The 18,981-nt window shown below is 35.2% G+C and overlaps 4 protein-coding genes across 4 annotated transcripts; 3 read left to right on the top strand and 1 right to left on the bottom strand.

The window, feature by feature from the left end:
- Positions 1 to 298: 298 nt before the first annotated feature.
- LOC111413745 (trypsin-3-like) lies at positions 299 to 1,287 on the top strand. The gene is made up of 3 exons (XM_023044843.2): positions 299 to 398; positions 453 to 1,021; positions 1,082 to 1,287. Exons 1-3 carry the CDS (start codon positions 353 to 355, stop codon positions 1,226 to 1,228), a joined length of 762 nt encoding a protein of 253 aa, XP_022900611.1. The 5' UTR covers positions 299 to 352; the 3' UTR covers positions 1,229 to 1,287.
- A 5,922-nt stretch (positions 1,288 to 7,209) lies between these two features.
- Positions 7,210 to 8,172, top strand: LOC111413746 (trypsin-7-like). Its single transcript, XM_023044844.2, has 3 exons — positions 7,210 to 7,299; positions 7,355 to 7,923; positions 7,986 to 8,172. Exons 1-3 carry the CDS (start codon positions 7,254 to 7,256, stop codon positions 8,130 to 8,132), a joined length of 762 nt encoding a protein of 253 aa, XP_022900612.2. The 5' UTR covers positions 7,210 to 7,253; the 3' UTR covers positions 8,133 to 8,172.
- Positions 8,173 to 11,820: 3,648 nt separating this feature from the next.
- LOC111413748 (trypsin-7-like) lies at positions 11,821 to 12,706 on the bottom strand. Its single transcript, XM_023044845.2, has 3 exons — positions 12,661 to 12,706; positions 12,031 to 12,599; positions 11,821 to 11,967 (listed from the first exon to the last, which is right to left on the bottom strand). The coding sequence occupies exons 1-3, from the start codon at positions 12,704 to 12,706 to the stop codon at positions 11,821 to 11,823; spliced, it is 762 nt and encodes a 253-aa protein (XP_022900613.2).
- Positions 12,707 to 16,510: 3,804 nt separating this feature from the next.
- On the top strand, positions 16,511 to 17,450 carry LOC111413753 (trypsin-7-like). Its single transcript, XM_023044851.2, has 3 exons — positions 16,511 to 16,556; positions 16,615 to 17,183; positions 17,247 to 17,450. The coding sequence occupies exons 1-3, from the start codon at positions 16,511 to 16,513 to the stop codon at positions 17,391 to 17,393; spliced, it is 762 nt and encodes a 253-aa protein (XP_022900619.2). The 3' UTR covers positions 17,394 to 17,450.
- Positions 17,451 to 18,981: the final 1,531 nt, after the last annotated feature.

The following is an 18,981-nucleotide window of genomic DNA, read 5'->3' as shown; positions in this document are numbered from 1 at the left end:
AATAAAAATATGTTTATCTTCCAAAATATAATAAAATGTTGATTTATAAAGATTTATAAAAGAATAACAATAAATACGCAAAATATTTACACAATATAACTTAAAATAAAACTGATTACTAAGGGTATTTTTACATTTTTCATATCAATATACAATAATCTATTTTAAGTATGGATTTAATAAAAATCCCCTCGCGCATTTCATCTACGTTGCAATAATATTTCATAAGTTTCAAGTAGTACACTTAAGTTTTTAATACACTTACCCACTTATCGAAGTGGAAAAAATGTCCAGAGTGCGATAAACCAAGACCTATATAAAGCGACTGAATTTCATATCGTACCATACCAAAATGTATAAACTTGTGGTCCTCTCCTGCCTTTTGGCAACCGCCTTTGGTAAGATAAAAAAATTGTTTTTGTAGCATTTCATAACATGCAAAACTTTTTTAGCTCTCCCACGCAAACTACCTCTTCCTGATGGAAGAATCGTTGGTGGACAAAACGCTAACATCGAAGACTTCCCATACCAACTCTCCCTTCAATATTATGGTAGCCACATCTGTGGAGCTTCCATCATCTCCTCTAAATACGCCGTAACTGCCGCCCACTGTACCGATGGATCTTCCGCTTCTATGTTGAGTATCCGTGCTGGTTCTTCCATCCGTGGATCCGGTGGTGTTGTTGTCAACGTTAAAGCCATCCACCAAAACCCACAATACGATTCCTCCGCCATCGATTATGACATCAGTGTTTTGGAACTCGCTTCTAATCTTTCCTTTGGAAGTGGTGTTGCCGCTGTTGGTTTACCTTCTCTTAACCAAGCTCTTCCCGTTGGAGAAAAATCCGTCGTCAGTGGTTGGGGAACTTTAACTGAAGGTGGATCATCTCCATCTCAACTCCAATCCGTTCAAGTTACCGTTGTCAGCAACGCCGCTTGCGCTTCTGCTTACGGAAGTGGATCCATCACCGATCGTATGATGTGCGCTGGTGAAACTGGTGGAGGAAAAGACGCTTGCCAAGTAAGTTTCTTTTTTTTTTTAATTTTAGATCAAATTTATTGATTATTATTGAATTTGTAGGGTGACAGTGGTGGCCCATTGGTCGTTAATGGCCAACTTATTGGTATCGTTTCTTGGGGATACGGATGTGCCCGTCCAAATTACCCAGGAGTTTACTCTAGCGTTCCAAATCTTCGTGGATACATCACCACTATTACACAAATCTAAATTTATGATTTTTTGATTATATAATTAATCAATAAAAATAAAAGATTTTCAAAAATTAACTATAATGACTTGTTATTTTGCTGGTTGCAGTTACTCTTTACTATTTATATTTGCATTTTTTGAATCGATTGAATTGTCTTCATGAAACGTTGAAGGATGAAGTACGCCTTTTCCTTTCTTTGTCATATACAATGCTGACAAACAATTATTGATATAAACATACTACTATGAACATCTTTTCGTTTAGTGGTAACACAGAGCTATCTTTCTCAGCAAAGATATCTTTTAATGATCCAATTTATCCATTAAGCTGAAACTACCCAATCAGTTCCTGTTGAATACTTCTATCTGTATTCTACTTATTTCGAACTTCTCACCTACTTCTTTGTAAACAATTCTGCGCGTTTTCTTTCTTCGCGAATGGTTTTACTGTAAAATCTTAAACCGATCTAAATATTTCATTGCCAACTTCAGAATCATCACAAATCTTCTAAAAATTGTTCATTATCAGTGTCAACATCAGCTAAAAACAACCAAATCGACAAGTGAAACTTATATTCGCTTAATACTTCACAACTGTTTTCTAAATGACATTTGTTACTGAACAGCTCCAGTCTTCTACAAGAATGTATGCTGACCTTGTTACGTCTAGTTCAGTTCTCTAGTTTCTTTAAGAAAATTATGCTTGTTTGTTGGAATTCTTGGTAAGGTTCTTAGTAATACAATATTAAATAGATTGGCTTACATAGGTGATAACGCCTGAGGTTATTAAGGTGGAAGGGTGAAACCGCTACGAGATGAGAGAGGCTCTCTTCTAGCTCCTTACTTAACATGTATCCCCAGGTCATCAAGAATACAATTAAAGATGGTAACTCTAAAGTAGCACCCATAAGGGTGGTTCTGCTAGGCAGAAATCGGAAAAGCGCGGAGTACTGGTTTAATTCCTTCAATCCATCGCTCCCAAAGAAGAACTGAGAATAGAGTCTTTTGTAGATTTAGTGCTAACATGTAACATAACTGAAATAAATATACCATGGCATATTTTGATACTGTACTTGCAATATTTGTGTGAACGTTTCTCTCCTGAAGAGTGGTCTGAACTCTTCCAATTCGTATGTGATGTCAAAGTGTAGTGTTTCTGATAAACCTTATATTTTCTGCCTCTCCCTCCAGTTGATACATTACCTGACTTCAATGTAAATGTTGAGACCGCCATCGTTTTGTAATCATAACCGGAGCAAGATGGGGTCAGCTAACTGATAAAGCTGCAGACGACATTTTATGATAGTGGATTGAAGATGAAAGTAAAATTGAAGGATATTGATGAGTTTCTACGATTTGTTGTAACATTGGGAGGAGTTATTTATAACTGACAACCCTTGCCACGATTAGATTATAGTGTAGATTTTAATATCTCGCTATTCATTATAATCTCTCAGATCATTTTATACAGGTCATTACTCTTCCTGTACAATACAAGATACCAGTTAATTAAAAAATTGAAAATCCATTTGAGAAATAAAAAATATTTGCGTTCAACCCTTGGTTGACTACCGCGTTAATGGAGCCTAGAATAAAAGTGGTTCTAAAGCTATTTATCTCCCTTTATCAGCCTAGAGTGGAGCCTCCTTGTCATATAACACTGTTGATAATTACTTCTTTTGTCGCAGCTTTCCTACGCTGTCATGTCACCAGCATAGGTCCTTTCACATTCCATAATCCACAAAAAAATCAACAGATACTTTTACACTTTCTAACAATTACTCGTATTATTTTTGACTCAACTAACTAGCAGGATGAACATTTATCAATCGCTATCATACTTAGGACAAGTATCATTCTAGAACCACCAGTATTATATGTCAATTAAACATGATGGGATGTATATTCGAAAACCTTATGGGATATATACGAAGCTCTGAAATATAGTAATCACATATTTATAATACCCAATTCTTACCAATGCTTTTACACTACCGGACAATTCATGTCAATCCATATCACACAATGCCATCAAAACCTTTACACAACCTCAATCATTCAACCGTCTGTATCATTCCCCTTCGTTTCTCGGGCAATCTTCATCAATATTGTCGATTTCGTTTCTATTGTCAATGCTTTTATTAGCATTAACAACATTCCACATGGTCTTTGGTTTATTACTGGATCAGTTTGTAAATAAATTGATGATGTAATTTTTAATATCATATGGAGATTTTCGGGAAATGTTTGAGAGCGGGAAACGCGAGTTGTATCGTTACCAAAACCGAATGGAAGATTAATAAGTTGTCATATTGAAAGCATGGGTCTATGATAGCTTTAAATGTTGAAAGTCTTAATATATAATGTGAATCGCAAGGTCTTCAGGAATTATACTAATAACTTTCTATAATTAATGGCAACTCGAATCAATTTAACATTTTTTATTCACAAATGACAAATCGTTGATAAAGTTAATTTTTTATTTTTTAATTAATAACGGATTCAAAAATGTATCTTAGATTCCAGAAGCGTTGGTGATGTAACTGCGAATGTTTGGAACGCTGGAATAAACACCTGGGTAAGATTGACGAGCACAGCCGTATCCCCAAGAAACGATACCAATGAGTAATCCTTGATTCAAAAATATAAAGGGAACGTCTAACTTACTTGGCAAAGTTACAAGCTTCGTTGCTGATAACGGTAACTTCAACGGATTGGAGTTGAGATGGTGATGATCCACCTTCGGTCAAAGTTCCCAAACCGGTGACGATAGATTTTTCTCCAACGGAAAGAGCTAGGTTAAGAGAAGTCAAGCAAACAGCGGCCACACCACTTCCAAAGGAAAGATCAGAAACGAGTTCCAAGATAGAGCTATGGAGTTATATGGAGATCACTCAAAAAATCCGGGAAACGTACATGCTTTTTACAAAACATCCAAGAAAATAATTTAAAGGAAGGAAATGAAAATTACTTATGCTGCGAAATTAAACAAGATAATAATACCTGGATTAATTTCTCGTGTTTTAGACTGTTTTTATTTTCATGTTTTGTAAAGTTTCAATTAACTTTACCATTTGATGTAAACGTATGTATTCATTTAAGAATTTCTTTCATATATTTTGTTTTTCTTAATTTTTCCATAAAGCTGCGTAGTAATCAGTTAGTGTAATAAAAGCTTCATGTGGATAATAGGTACCAACATATCTAAAAATATAGAAGAGTGTTAAAAATAGCAGAATCTTCAATCAGTAGAATTTTCTATAAACTGTGACTTGTCGATGTGCTTTGTGTTCCGTTCTCGTTTAAATATTTTACAGTAGGCAGAAGTGATTTAAAATAGGTTAACTCTTCTGCTTCAGAATTATCAAATAGCTTTTTGCTAAAGATGATGATGACAACATGAAGTGTAAAAAGTGTAATAAATGTAACTAATTAGACCAGTTACTGCTTTCATTAATAATCAACCCATAATAGGAGAGAATGAATGAACCTGAATTTACTAGTTGGGTACAAAACTTAAAATTATTACGGATTCCTCAGCTTTTCAGAAAACCATGCAGAAGAGAGATTTGGTTACAAGAGTTGCAAGATGGGCATTGTTATTGGAGGAGTTTGATTATGAAGTGATACATAAACCTGGATATAAGATACACACATTGATGCATTTAGCCGCCACCCGGTAAAGACTATTGAAATGAAAAATCATATTTCACCAGTTATTCAGAGAGCAGAAGAAGCCGATTAAGAATGTCAGACAATTAGGGAGTTATTAAAACATCAACAATATGATGACTATTTCCTAAAGAAGTCAATCCTTTACAAATTCCTTCAACAAATTTGTAAAGACCTGTTATTTGTTCTTAAACATATGCAACACACTATAATATGGAATGCACATAAAATATGTATAGCCATTTAGGAGTGAAACTTGTTGAAGAGAAACTAAACCAAAAGTATTGTATTCCAAAGTTGTGTAACATAAATTCTGATTAATAGAAAAAGTGGAAAGAAAGAAGGGTTTCTACATCCATTGGAAAAAGGTGGATCCCACTTCACACTTACCATATAGACTAATAAACCATTTTGTTTTAGACCATTTAGCCACTAGCTTCTACAAATAATAACTATAATCATATTTTGGCCGTTATTGACAGTTTTTCAAAGTATGTTTGATTTATCCTGTCAAATTTTGTCAAAACGTTGATTTTCACGTTATTCAAAAATTGGAACTGCAAATGAGGTTCTTTGGAAACCCATATCAGATTATATCAGACAAGAGCACAGCTTATACCTCAAAAGAATTTAAGGTTATTCTTAATTCTTATTAATTCTTCCTACCAACGCAGCATTATAATGACGCCATTAGAATTATTGAAGATGAAGATGAGAAGTATAGAGGACGAACGACAAATCAAAGAACTACTGCAAGAAGAAATGGTGAAGACTTTTGAACAACTCGGTGGAGACAGGAGAGAACTTAGAAAAAGTGCAAGAAATCAAATATCCCAGATTCAACAAGATAATATGAAGACGTATAACAAAAGAAGAAAGAAGTCAACGAAATACCAGGTCGGAGACATCGTAGCGATAAAACGAATACAGTTAGATCTAGGCCTAAAACATAAAGTGAAATTTCTAGGTCTGTACAAAATAACCAGAATTAAGGAAAAAGACAGTTACGAAGTTGAGAAGAAAGGATTTTAAGAAGAACCAAAGTTAACCACGACCTGTGGAGAATATATGAAACGTTGGCAACCATACTCTGATTCGTCATCCAAGACGGATGAAACCCAGGATAGTCGATATGTAGGGACGCCAATAGCGACTTCCACCACTCTTCATGACGAGATCCCAGGAGCACGCAAGACAACACACCCAAAAAGGAAACACATGGAGAAGACGGCAGAGAGTACAGATGTGTTTTGGTGAAGGTTATAATAAACTGATGAAAAGACAAGTGTTTTTCTTTATTGTGTGTTTAATTAAGTAAAAATCCTATAATTTTGGTCAACAAATGAAATAACAATTTTCACAATCATCGGACAAACATAGCAAACATATGACTCGGTTTCGATGGTTGATATATTTGTTTACGGTATGTTAGATGGTAGAATCAGACATCAATTCTTATAAGATACTCGGTGTTCCCACAAAGTATATAATTTTACAACGAATTTGTGACATAAAAGCCTTAGGTATATTTGTTGTGTTCCCGCACACGAACTGGCCAGAATTGTATGGTTAGAACAAACCTATTATTACAGAAGTTTCTGGAATACCTCAATTCTTTTCTTGAATAGAATGAAAAATAATTAATGATGGAGCAAAAGCTAGGAGTGTCATAATTAATCATACAGCTTGTTACATAATGTAACCAAATTTTGAAAGAACTTCAATATAGAACTTAATGGCCTATTTTGGACTCAGAATGAAACAAATACCATTGTTTCTATTTCTTACTTCAATGCGATTAAAATTGGGTATGGGTTAAACCCATGGGATTATACTTATGGGATTATTACTTATGACTGCACCGTGTTTAACTCAAGTGGTGGTATAGGATCCCTTCTACGCTAATAAATTGTTAAAAAGTTAAAATTACCATAGAATTTTTGTTGTGGTATAATTATAATATTCTGAAAGAAATTGTCAAAAAGACCGTCCTTTTATTCAAATATTTTTTTGACGTTTTAATTTCCTGCTCAATTTTTTTCATGAATTTGAATGATGAGTTTTAAATTTTAAAATAATTTTCTAGAATTTTAATTATGGACTTATCTTAATATATTTCAGATATTTCATAGCATTGCAAAAACGGGTATAATTAAAACGCAAATCATTAGATAAAACTTTGAAAAGTACAAAACCCTTTTCTAGATATTTCTGTATTACTTACTTAAGATAGACTAAAAATCCCCTGATATTACAATGATAATTACGTGTCATCAATTCACACGATTATCATCAATTCAAGTGGATAAAAATTGTAGTGAGATAATATAAGTATATAAACTCACCAATTCTCAAAATATGTTATATCAAAATGTTCCGCTTTGTAGTTCTCTCCTGCCTTTTGGCAACCGCCTTCGGTAAGACAAAAAAGAATTTTTGATGTATTCATAACAAATATTTAATTATTTTTAGCTCTCCCACGCAAAGTACCTCTTCCTGATGGAAGAATTGTTGGTGGGAACAACGCTAATATTGAAGACTTCCCATACCAACTCTCCCTTCAATACTATGGTAGCCACATCTGTGGAGCCTCCATCCTCTCCTCCAAATTCGCCGTAACCGCTGCCCATTGTACCGATGGATCTTCCGCTTCTATGTTGAGCATTCGCGCTGGCTCTTCAATCCGCGGATCTGGTGGTGTTGTTGTCAACGTTAAAGCCATCCACCAAAACCCACAATACGATTCCTCCGCCATCGATTATGACATCAGTATCTTGGAACTCGCTTCCGATCTTTCCTTTGGAAGTGGTGTTGCCGCTGTTGGTTTACCATCTCTTAACCAAGCTCTTCCCGTTGGAGAAAAATCCGTCGTCAGTGGTTGGGGAACTTTAACCGAAGGTGGGTCATCTCCATCTCAACTCCAATCCGTTGAAGTTACCGTTGTCAGCAACGCCGCTTGCGCTTCTGCTTACGGAAGTGGATCCATCACCGATCGTATGATGTGCGCTGGTGAAACTAGTGGAGGAAAAGACGCTTGCCAAGTAAGTTGAAGGAATTGTTTTAAATAATTAATTTTGTTTATTTATTACTTTTGAATTTGTAGGGTGACAGTGGTGGCCCATTGGTCGTTGATGGACAACTTATTGGTATCGTTTCTTGGGGATACGGATGTGCCCGTCCAGCTTACCCAGGTGTTTACGCCAGCGTGCCAACTCTTCGTGGATACATCACCAGCGTTGCCAACATCTAAATTCAGAATCTTTTGAATGCTGTGATCATTAAAATCTAAATCTAAATAAAAAAATCTAAAAGTTATTTACAATGACTTTTCATTATATTTCCTTGTGCGACTCTTATGTTACTATATTACTTTGCTCGTTTCTACATCATTACAATAACTTTGAAAAGGCTATATCTCGATCAATTTGCAGTTACAATTAAATCACAAGTATTTGATTTAATTTTCTTTAAACTGGAACAATATTATATCATATTGGTGATATGCGTTATTTTAAAAAGTTGAATCGCCACGTTAGTTGATCTGCGTTATAACATTTTTAGCAAATACTCCTGCATATCAAAGGTTTATTGTCTTTCCATCCGATATGTCGGCTATTTGAAGCCAATATAAGGTCCCAATTTCTTACTGTTCATAGAATTTAGATTGTGCGCTTCATTATTTAGTGCTTTCACACAAATTTAAAGCTCTTTACATACTCTTCCTGGATCAAACCGTAAAATGAAACATTCAATAAGAATTATTTGGCATAAATGGAAAAAGAAGTTGAAACGATAGTACATGTAAGAATGTATTAATTTTAATGTACGATGAAAAGTTGTATTGTTATGAAACTGTCAAATAATATGTTACCATTTATTGTATAATTTAAATATTTCATTTCGTTTTCAAGTTATTTGGACAATACTAAATTTCGACGGTGAAGCGATTTGTTTTATTTATATTAGTACCGGTTGGAAATACCTACGAACTTATGTCGATTGTTTTTGATAAGCGTTGTTGGTACTACACATAATGTGTAGTACTAATAGTACTACACATAATAACGAGAAAATTAAGTGTAGGTTACTCCAAATAATATGTACATCCCTTCAACATGTAAGTAATTTTTTGCTACTGATCATTCAATCAAACACTACATTGTTATCTTAATCTCGCTTGATTAATATATTTATTTTTATCTAAACAAGAAACAACGAAAATGTTGTATTCGATTAGAGTTCAGGATTGAACACGACTTCAAAACAAACTAGTTTACATCTTCACGCAACATACCTTAATTAACACCCCTTTAGCCAAAGTATGAAAAATCAGACCATACCTTAAAGGCACTCTATACAATAACTACAATGTAAAGATATACAGGGTGTCCCGCAACGATTGTACAAAACTGCATCAGCGTATTCTATGATCAAAAATAAACAAAAAAAGCCTAATAAACATAGGTCCGAAAATGGACCATTTTCGAGATATTCAAAGATTTAGTTTCATAAGTTGATATTGTTAACATCATGAATTTAAATTTGTTTTTATAATAATTAAGTCGTTACTATGATTACGATAAGTTGTCTAATCAAAAAAAAATAATAATACTTCACGAAATTATTATTTTACTATTTAATTTAATAAAACTATTAAGTATGGCTCTTATTAATTACTCCAAGGAAGAGATGGCGGATATGGTGTATTGTTACGGACTAGCTGATGGAAATGCGTCGTTAGCAGCTCGTCATTACGCGCAAAGGTTCCCGAACAGACGATTGCCTAATAGTCACACCTTTAGCAGACTATTTCTCAGATTAAAAGAAACGGGAAGCGTAACCCACAGCCATTCCACGGAGAGACATTACACAAGGCTGGTGGAATTAGAAGAAGCAGTTTTGAGATGAGTCGATGAAAATGCCTCAACCAGCATTAGAAGAATTTCTGCACAAGAAAACATTAACAAAACAACCGTTCACCGCATTTTAAGGGAGCGGTTGCTTTATCCTTATCATTAATTTTTAATATTCATAATGCGCACGTTTGGAGCGAGTTATAGGTGATCAGTTATTAGGTCCATTTTTTCTTCCAAAGAGATTGACAGCCGATGCCTACATACATATTTTACAAAATGACCTTACAGAGGCATTTGATGAATTACCTCAACAAATTCTAGAAGATTGCTACTTTATGCACGATATGAGATGGAGCACCAGCACATTATGCACGCGCTACTCGAGCATACTTAAATAACAGATTGGCCGAGGAGGTCCTGTCCCGTGGCCACCTCGTTCACCAGATTTAAATCCGTTAGATTTTTAGTTTTGGGGACATTTAAAACAAATTGTTTATTCTGAAGACGTTCAAAATGTGCAGGATTTGAAGAATAAAATTAGTAACGCATTTGACACAGTAAAACAAATTCCTGGTATCTTTGAACGCATTAGAAGTTCATTTAGAAAACGTATCCGTTTGTGTTTAGAAGTAAATGGTGCGCATATTGAACATTTATTATGACATGAATCTTTTCCAATTTGTTAAATATTCGTTGTTTTTATGCTGGTTGAACGATTTTCTTCGGCAATCTTTGTTACTTGTTTTGTTAAATTATTAATGAACTGTATTAATTAACTTAATATTATCTTATTATTTATTAAACTTTATCTTAATCATCGTAACTATGGTAATCATATAATTACTGCATCTAAATCGTTAGAATTAATGATGTTTACAATAGGTCAGCTTATGAAACTAAAACTTTGAATATCTCGAAATTGGTCCATTTTCGGACCTATGTTTATTAGACTTTTCTTGTCTGTTTTCAATCAGAGAATACGCTGATGCAGTATTGTACAATCGTTGCGGGACACCCTGTATAAGGATCATGCAAAATAATTTCATGAAATAAACGATAACCTCAATCAATATGACATCATACTCATCATTCAGTTCTAACCAGAACATACAGTAATTGTGTATTTCAACATTATCAAACTTTGCTTTGAGATTCTAACAAAAACAGTATTGATTAATTACGGCTGTTTAAAATGCTGTTCAAAATTAGTACATAAATTTTTATAATCTGTTCGAACTAATTACAAGAAGATTTTGACATAACCCACCACAGTTTTCTACAAAGTTATTCTAAACTCTTACAGAACCACACTGAGAAAAATATTATGAAATTTACAACTATATCATCGTATGAGTTACAATAAATTTATTGTACTCATAACTGTTACTATGACTTTTTGTAACAGTACATGTTACGTTATAAATATGCTATTTACCAAGCGTCCAACATTTTTTAAAAGAAATAGGTTGAAATTTAAAATTACACCATAAAAACACAATTTTCGTAATACGTAATACAGTTGGGGTAAAATTCCCTTATTACTGTAATTTACAACATAGACAGTAAAATTAATTGATAACTTGCTTGTGAATTTACTTTCTTGATTGTAAATTTTCCTTATAAGGATTAATTTTACTATTTCAACTGAATAGTACATATCATAACGGCCAAATTACCAATACACACATCGGTAATCGACCCTATTTTCTTTTCAGTGCAGAAAGAAAGCTTTATAACGAAATAATCGTAGACCAAGTATCTACCAGGAATTAGAACTATCTTCAGAAAAGATGAGATGCTCTTTTGTGAATTTCTAAAATCTTCCACAGGCGTACCTTAACACGTAGATGTACTAAAAATTTCCAAAAATATATAATGAAATCAAATATCGTGATATGAATATAATTGGAAATTCAACGAGATATAGCATTTTCAAAGTTTTGTAATCCTAAAGAAATTAGGTAACAACAATACTGCATAATATAGTGGTTACACGAGAAAATATAATAGTAAGATATATTATAACTAACAATCAATTCTTTTATTCACAGATCTAACACAGAATTAAACAGGATTCTAAATTTAGATATTGGCCACGCTGGTGATATAACCACGAAGAGTTGGAACGCTGGCGTAGACACCTGGATAAGCTGGGCGGGCACATCCGTATCCCCAAGAAACGATACCAATAAGTTGGCCATCAACAACCAATGAGCCACCACTGTCACCCTACAAAATCAAAAATGATAAATAAACAAAATTCATTAATTTAAAACAATTTCTAAAACTTACTTGGCAAGCGTCTTTTCCTCCACTTGATTCACCGGCACACATCATACGGTCGCTGATTGACCCACTTCCGTAAGCAGAAGCGCAAGCAGCGTTGCTAACAACAGTAACTTCAACGGATTGAAGTTGAGATGGAGATGATCCACCTTCGGTTAAAGTTCCCCAACCACTGACAACGGATTTTTCTCCAACAGGAAGAGCTTGGTTAAGAGAAGGTAAACCAACAGCGGCCACGCCAGTGCCAAAGGAAAGTTCAGAAGCGAGTTCCAAGACACTGATATCGTAATCGATGGCGGATGAATCGTATTGTGGGTTTTGGTGGATAGCTTTAACGTTGACAACAACACCACCAGATCCGCGGATTGAAGAACCAGCACGAATGCTTAACATGGAAGCGGAAGATCCATCGGTACAGTGAGCGGCGGTTACGGCGAATTTGGAGGAGATGATGGAAGCTCCACAAATGTGGCTACCATAGTATTGAAGAGAGAGTTGGTATGGGAAGTCTTCAATATTAGCGTCGTGTCCACCAACGATTCTTCCATCAGGAAGAGGTACTTTGCGTGGGAATGCTAGACAAAAGTTTTAAATATGTTATAAAAAGATTTCAAATGAAGTTTTCTTTCTGCTTACCGAACGCGGTTGCCAAAAGGCAGGAGAGGACTACAAAACGGAACATTTTCTTATGGTACGATTTGAGATTCAGTGAGTTTATAATATAATTTTATATTAAATAAATGGATGATAAGCATATCTGTTAAAAAACTTAAATTATCAACATCCGATATAAACGATTCGTTATTAAAAATGGCCCCGATTATATCAGGGGATGTTTGATTATTAGGGGATTTTAAATCAGTATAAAAATTGTAAAAAAAAATGCATCCTCTCGCTACATCAAGCATAGGTACATACTTCATTTAAAAGTTTTACAGTTACATAGGCATACAATATATCAATTTTGTACGCTTTGATCAAGTTATTGTGTAGAAATCTATCAGCTATAACCACAATGCTACGTTATATACAGGCTGTATCTGAATGACGTGCCCAAACTTCAGGGGGTGATTCTTTAGGCAATTTTAAGGGTACTTTGATATATGAACCATGGGTGACACGTCATTCAGATACACCTTGTATACATTTGACTTTCATTGAACTTGTATTTCACCCGGCGGGATTCTGAGGAGCTCATCCATATGCCACCTGTGAAATTAAAAAAAGGGTTTTTGTGTTTTTCGATTAATGTGTATTTTAGACTATCTAGAACTCATTCTAGTAACAGTAATGAAAATCTACAATGCTGTGTATGGTACCAAAAATGGTTCACAGTGGCAAGAAAGTGGTTGGTATTAAGTCCGATATTGCTGCTTACCATTTTAATGACGGTCTTACAAGCATTATAGAAATTATGTACTGAAATTAACAATTAAAAGTTAATTTGAACTAAAATTAGAACTAACACTAGAAACTTTCAGGTTTTGCCGTGCGTCTTTTAAGAAAAAGTTTGACGTTTCGGATGCCATGTTGCAACCTTCTTCAGAAACTGGTTCGAAGTGACGAAATCGAAAATCGGGAACAATATATAAATCGCAAAACTAATCAATAATCAATTAAAGCTAATTACAAGCTAATTATTAACTAATTGCCGCGCGTCCGGTGTGAGGCGAGAATAGATCTTCGTGTTCACCACCATCTTCCATGTTCTGCTAAGCTCTTAGCCATCCTCTCTGTTGACGTTATTTCTATGTCGGTGGATCTCTATGGGTTCTCTTGTCAGTCTCTGGTAATATCTGTTGTCCCTAGCCAGTACCTTTGTGTAAATCAACGTATCCAACGTAAACCTTCCCACAACTACACGATAGTCGGTAGACTCCCGCTCCCTTTAATGGAGTTAGTTTGCCCTTGGCAATCGGGAGTATGTTCCGGATTTTGCTAACCGTCCCGTACTGCACTACGATGTCGTTTTTCTTGAGGTGCCTGGTAATCTGTTCCGTTACACCTGAAACATAGGAAAGACAGATAAATCCAAGAGGTTTTGTACTTACCGCGTCCTCCCTCTGCTTTCGCTTCTTGATGGCCCGGTTGATGTCCCTCGAAGTGTATCCGTTCTTCTGCAGCACGACTCGTAGGAAGTGTTGCTCCTTCTTCAAATTGTCTCCTTCACATATTCTCGCTGCTCGCTGATGTGATGATGCCTGCAAATACCTGTTGGTATGGATCTTCTTCCGATTACACCAAGTTCCATATCTCCATTTGTCGTCCTGGTCACCAACACATCTAGGAAAGGTAGTTTTTCGACAGTTTCTGTTTCCATAATAAACTTAATCATGGGATGTTGAGAGTTCAAGTGATCCAAAAACTCTTGGAGCCGTTTTTGACCATGTTGCCATATCACAAACGTGTCCTCCACATATCGGAGCCATGGTTTTCGTTTCCACTGGCTCTTCTTTAAAGCGTCTTCTTCGAATAATTCCATGTAGAAATTCGCTACAACTGGCGATAATGGAAATCCCATGGCTGCCCCTTCGAACTGTTCGTAAAATTCTCCCTTCCAGCTGATATACATCGATGATAAACAGTACTCCACTAGATCTGGCACGTATTCTGGTAATCCCTCCGGAATGAGTTTTTGGCGGAGACCATCAACAGCAACCTTAACTGGCACAGTAGTAAAAAGGGATTCCACATCGAAACTCACCAAAATTTCCTCGGCATCAGCATTTTACCGATTCCACAAGGTGTGTAGAATCCCTGACATACGATTCCGTATTCTCTGTGAAAGGAGACAGAATCTTTGCAAGATATTTGGGCAACTGGTATGTTGGGGTGTTGATGACACTGACGATGAGGACGTATGGTTTATGAATCTTCGGTAATCTGTAAATTCTTGGTGGTACCGGCGCCTGCACAAACAAACCTTTCTGCTGTTCTGCTGGCAATTCCTGTGGATTTTATCAGGTCCTTCATTTTCCTTACGGTTTGTCTGTGGGGTGCTTCTTGATCTTCCTGTAGGTGGCTGGTTCCAGTAGGTTCATCATTTTGTCGTCATATTCTTTCTTGTCTGTTCTATTGTATCCGGTGTTCTTCTGATTCAAACTTCTTGATATACGTGTCACGGGTCTTCTGGAATTCACGATGAGCCTTCTCCATTGTTAGTCCGTCCACTTTATCCCAGTCTTCTCCGGACATACAGTTGGAAAGTGAGAGGTTGCGCCGTAGTAACCTCCCACTTATTTTCTGTAGATCATTGAAGGTCTTGTGGATTCTTTCTCGTAGTAGTGCTTGTTCTGTCCTAATCAAGATTCTGCTGCAGCGGAGTTGATGTGGTGCTTCACCTTCAAGAAGGTTGGCGTTACTTTCTTCTCTCTGCATATTCGTAGAAAGGCCAACTGCTTAACAGCTTGCGTTGTCTAATTCGTGTGTTATCCAAATCCTTGATTTGTTTGTTGATTGTGATAGCTCCCACATTTTTCAACAGATTTTCAATTCCTTTTTTAATTTGCATCATCTTAATCTTTGAATGTACCGGCTACGTACATTTTTTTTTACACTTTTTGATGTATCTCAAGTTGTCTGTTTTACAACCATTTTTATGTATCTTTCTTATCAATAAATATGACATTTCTTGTAAAATTGGCACCATTTCGTGAAAAATAAATATTTTTTTAAAATTCTACGCAGTTCACTAGTTTTTGAGTTTACAACAGTAATTGTACTCGAAATTTGATTATTCGACTTCCGGTTTAGGAGAAATCCCGCACACCAATTAACTGCACGATTTGCGAGCCTAACATTGCGGATATCTAGCGAGTGCAACTTTAATAACTGGTAATAAATACGTTTTTATAACTAGGAAGCTGTCAGGAATATGGTTCATACATCTCTCCTCAGAAGAAGTGTTCGAGATGTATGAACACTATCCTATTACATACTGATGTCAGATGGTTATCTCGAAATAAGTTTCTTTGTTAGTATTGATAGGTCGATTAATCGATAACAATTAGCTTTAAAACTAAGCGGATAAATATGCCTTATTAATAACAGTGATCTTAATTTATCGTTTTAGGGCAAACAAGCAAATGTACTGCTGACTAAAAACTGCTTATTTCAGAGAAAAGGATGTATACATCTGACTAATAGTAAAGTAGGAGAATACAACAGCATTAACTAAGCATACTAGAAATCCTTGGTTAATATTTACAGGATGAGTCAATATACTAATTCTGTTTTGAGAGATTTTTTACAATTTTTCTAGAGATTTCTAGATATATGAAAAGTACAGCATTTTTTAATATTATTGTACTTTACCTGCTTAAAATAGACTAAAAACTCCCTGATATTACAATATCAATTACACGTCTTTAATTTAATATTTCATAAATACATATATTCCTTATCACCAATTCAAGTGGCAAAAAAATTTTTGGTTAGATAATATAACTATATAAACTCACTAACTCTCAAATCGTGTCATATCAAAATGTTCCGCTTTGTAGTTCTCTCCTGCCTTTTGGCAACCGCCTTCGGTAAGACAAAAAAAAGTATTTTCGATGTATTCATAAATACATATTTAATTCTTTTTAGCTCTCCCACGCAAAGTACCTCTTCCTGATGGAAGAATTGTTGGTGGAAACGACGCTAATATTGAAGACTTCCCATACCAACTCTCCCTTCAGTACTATGGTAGCCACATCTGTGGAGCCTCCATCCTCTCCTCCAAATTTGCCGTAACCGCCGCTCATTGTACAGATGGATCTTCCGCTTCCATGTTGAGCATCCGTGCTGGTTCCGCCATCCGTGGATCCGGTGGCGTAGTTGTCAACGTTAAAGCCATCCACCAAAACCCACAATACGATTCCTCCGCCATTGATTACGATATCAGTGTTTTGGAACTCGCTTCCGATCTTACCTTTGGATCCGGTGTTGCCGCTGTTGGCTTGCCTTCTCTTAACCAAGCTCTTCCCGTTGGAGAAAAATCCGTCGTCAGTGGTTGGGGAACTTTAACAGAAGGTGGATCATCACCATCTCAACTCCAATCCGTTCAAGTTACCGTTGTCAGCAACTCCGCTTGCGCTTCTGCTTACGGAAGTGGATCCATCACCGACCGTATGATGTGCGCTGGAGAAACTAGTGGAGGAAAAGACGCTTGCCAAGTGAGTTGAAGAAATTGTTTTAAAATAAAGAATTTTATTTATTTATAATTTTTGAATTTGTAGGGTGACAGTGGTGGCCCATTGGTCGTTGATGGACAACTTATTGGTATCGTTTCTTGGGGATACGGATGTGCCCGCCCAGCTTACCCAGGTGTCTACGCCAGCGTTCCAACCCTTCGTGGATACATCACCAGCGTTGCTAACATCTAAATGTAGAATCCTGTTTAATTTTGTGTTAGATCTGTAAATAAAAAAATGTAAAGTTAATTACGATGACTTATTATTATACTTCCTTACCTAATTGCTGTATTATACTTATTGTTGTTATCCACTTTCTTTAGGATTACAGTAATTTTGAAAAGGTTGTATCTGGTTAAATTTCCAGTTACAATCAAATCGCATTAAATCATATTAAATCGTCATATTATTTGATCTGCGCTTTTGCGATTTTAGCAAATACTGCGACATATCATAAGATTATTGTCTACATGGGTCATGTACATACTCTTGAACGAAACAGGTAACCAACAAGATTTCGGGATTTACTTGCTTTCGATAAGAAATATTTGGCTTAAATACAAGCTGAAACAAATCTATGAAAAAGATCTAAAAGAGCAATTGATAATTTATTGGGTTGGATGTTATAAAATAATGTTTGAATTTATAGACTGGAAATTCTACCAGGTTATATGAAAAGACCAATAATTTGAAAAGATGGATAGAAATTTAGTATTTGATTAGAGTTAAGGATTGAACACGACTCCAATACATATAATAATTCACCTCTTCACCGCAACATATCTTAATTAACAACTCATTAGCCAAAGTATGGAAAAGCGGACCATACTTTACAGACACTCTGTATAATAACCGAAATATATAGCATTTATACACCAATTGCCCATTATACATGGAATATAGTATATATCTTGTAAATATCGACATAACAAAAAAACCACTAATATAAAAGTTGTTGGACATTTTATTTTTCGTACTACAGGATTCAGTTGTTTTTATTTCAGATAACCAATGTGTAACGAATAACACCTAAATTTTTTAAATAGCAATGTACCATTTCCTTATGCTCATTTGATAGAGATTTTCTTCTGTTCTTTTGGATGACGTAAAATCTTAGTACAGTTATACCAGAAAGTTTTTCAAAAAAGATATAACAACTGTTAAGTTAATTTCACCAATAACATGAATCTAGATATCCGAGATCTCATTTATTTGTCTTAAGTCGATTGTTAAAAATCTCTATCAAATGAGCCTAATGAAAGGATACATCGCTATTTAAAAAAATTTTCGGTATTTCAGTCGATATTTACCGAGATGTATACTATATTCCATACATAACAATGAGAAAGTACAAATAATAAAGAAAAAACAACTTCATTGGTTGATACCCAAAGAGAATCATGGGGATGATGATAGAAAGGGGAAGGCCTAGACCAAGGCCTCGTAAAACCTGGAAGGACAAATAAGGTACATACCCAACCACAGGCAAGAATATAGGAAATGTCTTAACACACTTAAAAGAAGTACTTATAATACTTAAGATTTTCAAAAATATACAAAGATTTAACCACACAGAGACCAACAAGATACTGAGCTATGATACATCCATATATTAGTGCCATATAGTGTGTGATATCGGCACGAAACTTGCTAAGATGTCTATGAATACTCTTAAAAGACTTTTTAAAATATGATTTAATATTGTTCATGTTTAACAAAAATATAATCAAATTCTCGTGATTAGATTGCAATTGAAAATTCAACTGGATACAGCATTCTC

This window comes from Onthophagus taurus, chromosome 11, assembly GCF_036711975.1.
Source record: "Onthophagus taurus isolate NC chromosome 11, IU_Otau_3.0, whole genome shotgun sequence".
In the NCBI taxonomy this organism is placed as follows: Eukaryota; Metazoa; Arthropoda; class Insecta; order Coleoptera; family Scarabaeidae; genus Onthophagus; species Onthophagus taurus.
Note: the sequence above shows the minus strand (reverse complement) of the source record. Positions and strands in the feature narration are given on the sequence as shown.

What these genes read in the sequence shown, in the direction of transcription:
- LOC111413746 (XM_023044844.2), top strand. Translation starts at nt 7,254, where the DNA reads ATGTTCCGCTTTGTAGTTCTCTCCTGCCTTTTGGCAACCGCCTTCG. An exon ending in CCTTTTGGCAACCGCCTTCG is followed by an intron (nt 7,300 to 7,354) that starts GTAAGACAAAAA and finishes AATTATTTTTAG; the next exon opens with CTCTCCCACGCAAAGTACCT. An exon ending in GAGGAAAAGACGCTTGCCAA is followed by an intron (nt 7,924 to 7,985) that starts GTAAGTTGAAGG and finishes TTGAATTTGTAG; the next exon opens with GGTGACAGTGGTGGCCCATT.
- LOC111413745 (XM_023044843.2), top strand. Translation starts at nt 353, where the DNA reads ATGTATAAACTTGTGGTCCTCTCCTGCCTTTTGGCAACCGCCTTTG. An exon ending in CCTTTTGGCAACCGCCTTTG is followed by an intron (nt 399 to 452) that starts GTAAGATAAAAA and finishes AAACTTTTTTAG; the next exon opens with CTCTCCCACGCAAACTACCT. An exon ending in GAGGAAAAGACGCTTGCCAA is followed by an intron (nt 1,022 to 1,081) that starts GTAAGTTTCTTT and finishes TTGAATTTGTAG; the next exon opens with GGTGACAGTGGTGGCCCATT.
- LOC111413753 (XM_023044851.2), top strand. Translation starts at nt 16,511, where the DNA reads ATGTTCCGCTTTGTAGTTCTCTCCTGCCTTTTGGCAACCGCCTTCG. An exon ending in CCTTTTGGCAACCGCCTTCG is followed by an intron (nt 16,557 to 16,614) that starts GTAAGACAAAAA and finishes AATTCTTTTTAG; the next exon opens with CTCTCCCACGCAAAGTACCT. An exon ending in GAGGAAAAGACGCTTGCCAA is followed by an intron (nt 17,184 to 17,246) that starts GTGAGTTGAAGA and finishes TTGAATTTGTAG; the next exon opens with GGTGACAGTGGTGGCCCATT.
- LOC111413748 (XM_023044845.2), bottom strand. Translation starts at nt 12,706, where the DNA reads ATGTTCCGTTTTGTAGTCCTCTCCTGCCTTTTGGCAACCGCGTTCG. An exon ending in CCTTTTGGCAACCGCGTTCG is followed by an intron (nt 12,600 to 12,660) that starts GTAAGCAGAAAG and finishes ACTTTTGTCTAG; the next exon opens with CATTCCCACGCAAAGTACCT. An exon ending in GAGGAAAAGACGCTTGCCAA is followed by an intron (nt 11,968 to 12,030) that starts GTAAGTTTTAGA and finishes TTGATTTTGTAG; the next exon opens with GGTGACAGTGGTGGCTCATT.